The sequence below is a fragment of the Cornus florida genome, unplaced genomic scaffold (genome assembly GCF_030987335.1).
Source record: "Cornus florida cultivar Cherokee Brave unplaced genomic scaffold, ASM3098733v1 CherokeeBrave_3.0.0_Hap2_Chr07, whole genome shotgun sequence".
Classification (NCBI taxonomy): Eukaryota; Viridiplantae; Streptophyta; class Magnoliopsida; order Cornales; family Cornaceae; genus Cornus; species Cornus florida.
Genome location: NW_026775577.1, coordinates 53,718,533 through 53,730,078, shown reverse-complemented (window position 1 = coordinate 53,730,078; position 11,546 = coordinate 53,718,533). Strand labels below are relative to the sequence as shown.

The following is an 11,546-nucleotide window of genomic DNA, read 5'->3' as shown; positions in this document are numbered from 1 at the left end:
TAGTTATTAAGCATGTAAGTTCATCTTGTCAAGAATGATAGCTTTCAAAGCCTACTACCTCAATTAGGATATAACCAAAGCAATGATCAACTAAGCATGTACCCTATAAATGAATACTAATGTGCGCATATGCAAATGTAGAACTCTAGAGATAAATATCAAAACAATCACACGAACAAGGTGATGTGGACCACAAAAGCAAGCATGATAACAATCTTTTGAAAAATTTGCCCCAAAATGACAACCCAAAGGCATACAAGGAGTATTGAACTCACAAATCAAGTAATTTTTAAATTCTAAGTATCATGGCCCTCAAAAGATCAAAATCATTTGCTAAATTCTCAAATCATATCACATGCATAGAAAAGAAATGTGCAACATGCTAAAACACCCCCAAACGTAATCTGTGCATTGTCCTTAATGTACAAAGATAGCAACAGATAGTGGAAAGAGAATACCAAATGGGCGTAGCATACAGAACCCGACAACGGAAAGCTTAGCATTGGAAGGCGTACCCCCAAGCTTAGATTCCAAAAACCTATCTAAAAATGGCACACTGGCAACTGTCAAAGCATATGCATCAAGTGATAGAAATAAGAGATATAATGGAAAACTAAGAATGAATGGTCATAAACAACATGGCATATAGCAATAATATCCAAGATATCCAAAACCAATAGGGACAATCAATATCTAAAAATCCATATATAAAAGTAAATCCAAAACCAGAAATCCAAAATAAAGATCCAGAAATGCAAGCATAATATAGAAAAATAGTAAAAATATCCCCAAAATAGCAATGTATCAAAACAGTATCAAAATAATGTCAGGAGTATGTAACGAGTAAGAGAGAGAAAGTGCAGTCATGGAATCACATCTGGCTTGAGCAAATCAGTGATATGCTGAAACATGTCAGTAACCTTGGCGCAGAAGCTGGTCATCTCAGTTCGGAGCTAGGCTACATCAGTCTTGAGCTGAACTACCTCGGTCCCGAGCTGTGCAACATCTCTCCTTGAATCAGTGATGCCTCTCTCAATATCAGCAGCTCTCTATGTCATCCGGGCATCGAATGATCTGAGCTCAAACTGAAGCTGAGTAATATCGCCTCGAAGGCTGGACTCAGAGCTGGCATGCTGAGAAATGGGGCTTGAAGGAGCTGCTGGAGGTGGAGGTGGAGTTGAAGAAGTGCCTGTCTGGGACTGTGATGCTGTGGGATGTTGAAAAGCGGTGGAAGTGGTGCGCTGTCTAGACCTAGGCTGGAAGAGGTAGATGATCCTTCCCGAGATCCCTCTTATGAATCTGCAGTCTGAAGCCTCTTTAATGCAGCCCTTTTCAAACTACCTTGAATAGCATTACAAGTCTTCCTCTACTAGGTTGCACCGTACTTCCTTTTTTCTCTCTCTTCTGCCGGCTCTGCCTCCTCATCTGGGTCAATATGAAAGCCCTGGTTCTCTAGAATCTGTGTGATCAAGTGGCCAAAGGGTAGAGACCAGGAATTCGCTGTCATTCCGTCTGAACACCGTATTATCCCAATACTTATGGATAATCTCCTAGATAATAGCAGGAATCGAAACCCAGCATCCCTGATTAAAACTGTACAAAGCGTTCAGAATTCCCTCCCGCCTCTTAGTATTAAGCCCACTGTGTCAATGAACCATAATCTGGGTGGAATGTCCACCCGCTCAGCATGAGGGTTGCCTGAGTAAGTAATATGAGGAGAGAGAGAAGCAACCATATCCGGCTCTAAATGATAGTCTGTAATAATTGGATATAAGGGTTGCTCAGTCTCTGTGACCACTACAGACAGGTAGGGGCATCTGGTGGCTATCTCTATAGCGACAGTAGAAATGACAATGTCCTACCCATCTACAGTAGTATGAAAGATCTGCGAGTCCTCCTCATCCCGTCGAAGGTGCTGGTAGAATAATGCAACCAACCGAGGATAAACCATGTCGCTAGGCGGTGTCATAATACTAGAAAATCCTCGGCACTTCATCTCATCAAAAGCCTACTTAGTCTACTCTGACTGGGCAAAAAAATCTGTGTCAAATGTGTGCTCAAGCTCTAGCTCTCTCCCAGAAAAATAAAGACCAGCCACTACTCTGTCAATGGGGCCTTGTGCGTCCATAGATGATTGCCCAGAAGAAGAAGTAAAAGATGATACAGTAGCCTTGGCCTCAAAAGAAAAAGAAAACTCCTCCCGTGGAGAATAAGGTGATTGTCGAGGCCCGGTAACTCTCTTTTCAGCAGTTGTCTTTGTCCACTGCATCTGAAAGAACAACATATAGAAATCAGTGCACAGGTATAAAAATGGGATCAACATCTGAAATGAAAACACCAAACATACCTGAATCAAGTAAAAGCAGATAATAGGAAAAGATGAACATGCTTATGCAAGAAATTATCAAGAAGACTTCAAGAACAATATTCAAACCATTTTCTGACATTTTGGAACTAAAAAATGCTTCAACAGATAAAGAATGGATCATGGTATAATAAGCAATATCAATAATGCAAAATGATGCATTGGTAGCAACGAAAGCAAAACAATCACTTTTTGATAAAATATGCAAGCATGTGACCAACATAACAAGTCTAGGATGTGAAGTGCATAGAATATGCAACGTGAGTTCACAAACCTAAAATTGAAGAAGATTTTGCAATTTTCAAGCAAGTAGACCCTAGGAGGACATCGTATCATTTCCTAAGCAAGAATGTCTACAATTTCAATATTTAAGACCAATGGAGCAAGTAAGGTGATATGGAGGAAACGAGTCATGGCAAATGTCTACCTAGAACTCAAGTAGCATGTATATCATGAAATAGAGACTAAATGAAATGCACGGTTACCAAACACTTCAATCCTAGGCATGTTATGATACACAACTTCAAAGATGAATTCTAAACATGGTATGCAACATATAAAGCAATTAAGAGATGATGCACAAAATTCAAAACCAAACTCCATCCACAAATATCCCGTCCTCCATTTCAACAAAATCCATAACCTACGGTCACTCATGGCTCATGACCCCCTCTAAACAATATAGGCTTACAACCCCTTTTTAAGCATAAATGAAGCAAAGAAATGGTAAAGAATGAAAAAAATGAGAAACTTACCCCTTTGGATCAAAATCAATGACCGGTTAAGAACCATAGTCTCAAGCCCTTACAAGCTTTCAATAATGAATCACATAGATATAAGGCAAGTAAGATGGCATTTCAATTCAACTTTCCTAAACTTATTTAGGCTCAAAACAACATTCTAAATGAATCAAGATAACATCCCCCCCAAACTTATTTCAAATGGCATTTCAAAGTTCAAGTTCATACCCATAAGTGTGTACTAAGGCCAAGAACAACAATGATATCCTAGAAGTCCAATTTGAACTCAAAACATCCAATTTCCCCCAAACTTAGTTAAAGATCAAGAAATCAGAATATTACAACAAGATTATTCAAAAGATGCAAACAAGCTTTCAAAACAAACAATGTGACAAAAGTTTGTGCATTTATTGACAAGAATATGTAAAAGCAAGGAAACTTGCATTTTATTCCAAAAGGCACAACACTTTATTCCAAGAAATTCACATTAGGCCAATTCAAGCTTTATTATGCAACATCAAAAAACTTGACTTCCAAAAGTACGATTAAATATGACATTTCAACACATTTTTCAAGAAAATTTCAAGTTCATGACAACTTAGCTCAAAAGATATCAACTAGATGCCCTTACATGGCAAGAATCAAGAAATGGACACAACAAACTCAATGGCACTTGAAACATACATTTGGATGAAGAATAGAGCAAATGGAACAAGTTCAACTCATTTAAGGGCATTTTGGACAACTTTGGAAAATTTCAAGACTTTAGGTCAAAAATGAAAATTTTGAAACTTCGGGGTTCTAGTGCTTACATGCATTGTAGATAAGCATCATGACAAGAATCATGCATTGAACACTCAACATTTTGAAGGAATTTTAAAAACTCAACTTCACATTTCAATTTCAAAGTTCAAAAGGCAATTTCAATTTCCAAAAACCAAAAACTTTGTTCACAAAAGAAATTTTCAACATTTAAAAGATCATTTTTCCAAATTTTGCACCTTAACCATGCGCGCAAGAATCAATTTAAGTTCAAGACTTTTCAAAAAGTTCCATTTTAAAACCATTTCATGCATTTAGACTTAACTTTTCATTTTCAAGTTTAGAAAAACAAGTTTCAACTTCAATGCACAATATTCATGCATTTTCACACTTAGAACAAGCAAATGAAATGGAATGGGGATATGCTCACAAATTTTCAACTGAAAAGATCATTTACATCAAACAATTTTCAAGAATTCTAATTTCAAAACTTCAACATTTTTCTCTAACAAACTCATTTCATTTTCTATTTTCAATTCAAACTTTTGAACCAATTTCCATTTCTTACAATCATGCTTCACAAAGGTCCTATTTAAACAATCACATCACAAATCAACATTTTGAAATTCAATTTCAATTTTTCACATCCCACTTTCCATCTTAAAGAATTTAATTCAACAATAAAGACTCCAATTCTTTTCAATCAAAATTCCATTTTTCATTTCAAGCTACAAAAATTACCAAGTTGCATGTAGAGATTTAAAACCAAAACATAAGTTTATTTTTCCAAAAATTTCAACATTATTACCTCTCAAAACTTATACATGCATCAAACTCAATGTTATAATTCTTTAAACAAAGACAAACATAGCATGCATATATATATCGAATGTCACATCCCAATCAATCAAAATAACATCAACAATTTCCCATTCTCCACAACACACAATATATTAACAAAACAAAAACAATAATCCAAGTTTCAGCCCATCCTCCTTCAACAACACAGCAACAAAACTGCCCCAAACTTCATTCACATATGACCATACAATGCCTACCCTCCTTCACAATTGCCTAACCAAAATAAGGGTCACATCCCACAACACTGCCCAATCTCTATAGTAACAACACCATAGTGCATATAACAAGTAAGTCCCACAGTCCATGTTTCCAAATTTAATAATCCCAATTTTTCTTTTTAATTTTTTGTTTTTCATTTTCTTTTTGGTATTTTTAGTTCTCCAATTTCAATTTACAAGATGCATATATATATATATATATATATATATATATATATATATATATACATGGAATTGAAAAACAACAAAAAAAAATTAAAAATTAACTTCAAAATGGGTACATACCTGTAAGAGAGAGAAGAGGCAACCGAGAGAGAGATTGGAAGACTCTGGAAATTCTGGCAAACCGTGGCCGGAGAAGATGGTAAATTGTCGGAATATTCGCTGGTGGTGAAGAACCGAATCTCCTTGGCCTAAATCGGCCAAAAATAGACAAGACAGAGAGAACATGGAGATGCAAACCGAGATAAGAGAAAAGGAGAGCTCGGCCCTTGGCCAAGAGCTCTCTGCCGGAAACTATGGAAGACACGGCGAAGTGCAGCAGCGTGAGGCTTGATGCTCACCGGAACAGATAGAGACGACAAGAGGAGGTTCGGGCTTGGTGGTTGTGGCTTGTGGTGGGATGGTGATAAGAGCTTGAGAGATTAAGAATGGATGGTGGCTTCGGGTGTGAGGGGAATGAAACATAGAGATGGAGAAGAAAGGGAGAAATTGAAGGGGTAGAGAGAGAAAGCAGAGGAGGAAAAGAAAAGAAAAAAGTGAAGAAAATGAGGAGAGAGAAAGAATTATAAAAAAATTAGGGTTAAGGAAGCGAACGGCCAAAGCACGATTTTTGAAATTTGAACACGATCCATCTTGAATCAAAATTGATTTTTTCAAAAAGGAATTTTGGCTCCAATACGATCAATCGATGACTTTGGCGATTGATCGTAAATAATCATGAATGATGATAGGAAGATGAAAAGTCCAATTTCATTCAATCGCTAAGTTTGGTGATCGATTGACAAGCTGACAAACGATACTATGGAAGATTGAAATTTTTGATACACAAATTCGATCGATCGCCAAGCCACTTCGATTGATCAGGATTACTCACGAAGGATGGATACTGAGAGGTGATTTCTAGGTAAAATTGGAGTCTGCAGAGTTCGATCGATTGAGAAGGTTCTACGATTGATCGAAAATGACAGAGAAAGTGCAGGAAAAGGTCAAAACTGCCCAGAAACTCACATGAAGCACATTGAAACTTATCTAGACGACGCAAAAGATAACAAAAGAAAGAAATGAGAGAGGAATAGGGTTTAGAAACCCTACAAATACTATTGTTTAATGTCTCTAGGAAGATGTTAGGCTACTTAGCCCAGATCAAAAATCTTGTTTGACATTCCCCTCTTAATGGGATGCAATACATTTTGAACCCCACCCAACAAACCATTCTCTAGGGAATTTGTTGGATTTGGTTCAAGGAAGCTTGATGGACTTTTTCAAAACTCAAAGATGGACTTTTAGGCTTCCATGCCTTTTCAAACTTAACTTTTGATACACCTTGAGAAGAATCATTGGAGAGTAAAACACTTGATTTTGGTACATCAATAAGAGATGGAATTTCAACTTTCTCTTCAACAATTTTTTCTACAACACTAACCTCTTCATGTTTGTCAAAAGAGTTAGAAGTCGGATTGAAAATACTCAACTTCACTTTTATGTGGCCAAAAGGTTTTTTCATTACCCCCGTCCTATAATTGATATTAGCATTGGCGATGGCCAAGAAAGGATAGCCAAGGATAACGGGAATTTGACTTTTCGGATTGGCAATCGATTTCATGTCTGTGACAACGAAATCAACCGGGAATAAGAATTTATCAACTTTGATTAACACATCCTCAATGATCCCACGTGGCTTTTTTATGGACCGGTCAGTTAGTTACAAAACTACCGACGTGGGCTTCAAATTACCTAAACCTAATTGAACATAAATCGATTAATGAAAAAGGTTCACACTCGCCCCTAAATCCAAAAGAGCCATATTGATAATATGATCACAAATGGTGCATGACGTGGTAGGAGAGCCGGGGTCTTTGAATTTTGGGAGGGTGTTATAATGCAAAATTGAGCTCACTTGCTCAGTAAGCAAGACTTTCCTAGGTGATTGGCTCTTTAATTTCCTCGTTTGTGTGCACAAGTCCTTTAAGAGCTTTGCATAAGTCGGTATTTGATGAATGGCGTCAAGTAGATGAAGATTCACTTTGACTTGCCAAAACACCTCAATCATTTCATTGACTTTCCCTTGTTGTTTCTCCAAAGATGAGGAAGCTTTTAAAGCTTCCGGGAATGGAGCCTTTGGCTCATAGGGCTTTTCAAAAACATTGGATGATGACTTATCTTCAATATGAACATTTTGCCTAGGTAAAGGAAGAATAGGATCGGAGACAGGACGGGTGTCAACACGTGGTTTTACCAGTTCACTCTCTTCACTAGGGACATCAACTTTGTTGTCAATCACTCTCATACTCCTCAAAGTGGTGATAGAGTTCACTTGTTCATGTATGGTGCCTCCCGATAGGGGAGTTGTTTCTACCATAAATTGTGGTTTTGGCTTGGGATAAAGAGATAATTTCTTTTCTCTCTATCATTCAAAGTACTAGCTGTTTGCCCTACTTCGATTTCTAGTTTAGCAATGGTTTGAGAATGGGAATGCAACAATTGGGTATTAGCTTCCAAGCTACCCAAAGCCGACAAGACATTCTCTTCAAAAGCGGAACTCCTAGAATGACCTTGAGAATAGGATTGAGGATTGTAACTTTGAGGATGAGAGTATTAATTCTCATTTTGAGATGGATAAGACGAACGATACCCTTGAGAATTTTAACTTTGCAAATGAGGGGGAACATATTTCGCTTGGAAATCACTTTGATTTTAAGGAGGGTTTACACTATCTCCTTGGTTTTTCTAAGAAAAGTCGGGTGATTTCTCCAACCTGGATTGTATTTGATTTGAAAATGGATTGTTCCCTTGATTTGTGAAAGCGGCATTAACTTATTCATGTTGCTCACTTTGAACATGTCCATAGGGACAATTGGAGGTATTGTGAAGCACACTAGAACATGTCATGCACGTTTCATTGGAATGATGATGGGGAGAGGAAGTTACTTGATTGGCCGAGTTGTGATTCATCAAGAATTGATCAAACCTTTGAGTTAAGGCTTTAACTTCGGCAACAATGTCATTGGAATTCTCAAATTGACATAAGTTAGAGTTTTTCTTCCCTCTTAAATTAGAATTCCGACCATTGCAAGAGGATAACAATCTATGCATAGAATTCTCACTCATACTTTCAAATAATCACCATATGTCATCCTCATGCTTGTCTAAGTGTAAACCTCCCATTGAAGCATCTACCATTCCCTTATGGGTTTCTGATAGGCTTTCGTAGAAGTATTACACTACTTGCTATTTTGGAATGTCATGGTATGGACACTTCCTAAGCAAATCATTCAATCTCTCCCAAGTTTCATGTAGAAGCTCTGCATCCCCTTGTGAGAATTCATGAAATAAGGTTTGCATGGCATTGGTTCGAGAGGCGGGGTAATACTTTTTTAAGAACTCTTATTGCATCTCTGCCTAAGAGGTTATGGTAAGAGGCCTCAGGCAAACCAATTCTTGGCTTTATCTTTAAGGGTGAATGGAAAAAGTTTTAACCTTAGAACCTCCTCCGGCATGTCCGTGTATTTCATGGTGGAACATACTTCAAGAAACTCATCCAAGTGTTTGTAGGGTTCTTCATTGCTTAACCCCATAGAAATTTGGACACATTTGGATTGTTTGAGGCTTGATTTCATAATGTGCACTCTAAAATTAGGAAGACGGATGTATGTGGGTGCATTATATTCATTCGGAACAATAGTCTTTGAAAACCATGGGAGCATTTTGGGCTTGTTGCTCTACTTAAGCTGCGAGCAGAACTTGACCTACGAGAGGTGGTGGCACAAAGAGTGGCCTTGGCAGTCCAAGTGGAACTTGGCTAATTGGTGGTTGAGGAACAAGTGGTGGTCTAGGCATCCCCAAAGGAACGTGTATATTATCATGTTATTGCATATTGGGTTGTTACACATTGATAGGATTGTAGATTCCTTGTTGGTCAACATGACTAAGATCCTTAACATGATCCTCCATTGATGTAATAAGATAATCAAGAATAGGAAGGATTGAATTAGAACTACCTCTACCCTTGGATTACAAACAATGTACTCAAGATTAGGATTGAACAGAAAAAGAGATGGATTAAGTGACCGTCCACCATGCATACACAAATCAAGTCAACACACCAACAAATATCACAAATATTAACACTTCTCCTCCACAACAACAACCATTCAACAATCAAACTCCACATACATTGTTCCCATACTCTCATGCTTTCAACATTTAAAATAAGCGGCCTCGACAAGGACCAAAATACAATTAAGGTAAAGAAATTTAAGATACGCTCACAAAGTTCCGAAGCAATATTAGTAACTTCAAGATTAAAGGTTTGTTTCAAGGTCTAATGCATGCTTTCCTTTGCTCTAAGTACCTAATTGCAATAAGTAACAAGTGAGAAAACAAAAATGAAAGTAAAGACAAGGATCAAAAGAGTACTAATTCTTATTTTAACTCTGAATATGACCGTTGACAATCCCTGACAACGGTGCCAAAAACGTGGTGTGGACCGAGTCAAGTGCATAAAAAGTGTGTGTGAAGTGGCCACCACATTTAGAAATTTATAAAACCACTAGACACTTATACTATATAGTATGAAGTGAGAAGGGATAGTCCTAAGAGACCTTGTGATGACCCTGGATTTTTAAACCCAATGCGTCCTGTGCTGACCCATTGATGGGTCCGAATGCGGAAGCAAAATATCGAAAATATGACAAAAATAGTCCCAAGGTCAAAATGGTAATTTTTAAAAATATATAGATTTGGGTATTACCAAGCATACCGCTAGAAAGACAATGAAAAACTAATCGAGATGGACTCAAGAATCGCATGATTCAGAGTCCGGATGAAGGAGAAACGACAAAACAAAGAAAAACGAGCAATAAAGCTAAAAGGGTAAACTGGTAATTATTTAGAAATATTCGGGTGCAACCGAGCACACCGTTGGATAGACAATGAAAAATTAATCAATTTAAAAAAAAAAATTCACTTAATTTGGAGTCCGGATGAAGGAGAAAGGTCAAAAACAAAATCGACATCGCGACGGCCCGACGAAGGCCGTGACAGCTACAGTGCCGTCAACCCACTACTACTGCAACTGAGAGTAAAAACGGGTATCTAAACGGACTTTTTTGGAAAAACTCAAAGAAAAAAATCAAGTTTTCTACCCGACCTCAAGGATGGAAACCAAAAAAATGCACTGTGAAATGCCTAAAATACCCTCAAGAAAATCAGGTCTAGAAGTTGAAAATCTTTTCAAGTTACTGCCCAAAGAAAGGAAATGGGGCTTCGGAAGGTTTTTAAATTACCTAAATTAAAAATAAAATCTTAAAATACACCCACAAGACCCCCCGGAAGTTTCGGATCGGTCCTCACATTTTTCAAAAAAAAGTCGATGAATAGTACCAAGTACATTTGCACTAAAATCGGCAAAAAACCTGGCAGCAATGATTTTTTAGAAAAAAATAGATTTTTGAGAGCCAAGATGGCATTTTCTGGAAAAATACAAAGAAGAAACCTCCCTCAAAATTGAGTTTTCTATGTGACAATAAAGAAAAAATGAAAAAAACGCATTGTAAAATACCCGAAATGCCCCTGGAACAGAATAGGGTAAAACTCCCTAAAAATGCTACTTAGAGTTTTTGTTTCATCAAGGATGGCGTTGTTTGCCAAAGTGAGCATGCAAGCATATGTAATGTGATAAAATAGATGTGTTGCAATGGCCTATGGCCTCATGGCATGTCATATGCAAAATAGAACCCTTCAATGCCTTAATCCTATAATTTCCATAGACAAACAATGAAGTTAGGCTAGCATACTTATCATATAATTATTCTTGGCCCTTGGCCTCATTACAAACACATCCATAGTGTGACGACCCTGGTTTTTTAGGCCAGCGTGTCCTGTAATGAACCGTAAGGATGATCCGATAACGGATCCGAAATGCGGAAGCAAAAACAGAACACAAGACTCTAAGAAGTCAAAGTGACCTTTCATGAGGTTGTGGAACTCAATGAGAACTGATGCGGAAGCAAAAGGTCAAAAATATAACAAATAAATAGTCATTTTTGAAAACTGTAGATTCGGGTGCCACCGAGCACATCGTTGGAAGGACAACGAAAAACTAATCAAGATTGACTCAAGAATCGCATGATTCGGAGTCCGGACGAAGGATAAATGGCCTGACGAAGAAAAACGAGCACTTAAGGCTAAAAGGGTAAACTATAATTATCCAAGGAAGATTCGGGTACAACCGAGCACACTGTTAGAAAGACAGCGAAAAATTAATCAAGTTCAAAAAAAAATTCACTTGAATCGGAGTCCGGACGAATGAGAAAAGCCCAAAAGAAGAAATGACGTCACGGCGGCCCGACGAGGGGGCCATGACAGCCCCCATGCACG

At 37.7% G+C, this 11,546-nt stretch overlaps 1 protein-coding gene across 1 annotated transcript; it reads right to left on the bottom strand.

Annotated features, from left to right (window-relative positions):
• Positions 1 to 732: 732 nt before the first annotated feature.
• On the bottom strand, positions 733 to 6,246 carry LOC132267216 (uncharacterized). The gene is made up of 2 exons (XM_059768311.1): positions 5,232 to 6,246; positions 733 to 2,269 (listed from the first exon to the last, which is right to left on the bottom strand). Exons 1-2 carry the CDS (start codon positions 5,394 to 5,396, stop codon positions 2,018 to 2,020), a joined length of 417 nt encoding a protein of 138 aa, XP_059624294.1. The 5' UTR covers positions 5,397 to 6,246; the 3' UTR covers positions 733 to 2,017.
• Positions 6,247 to 11,546: the final 5,300 nt, after the last annotated feature.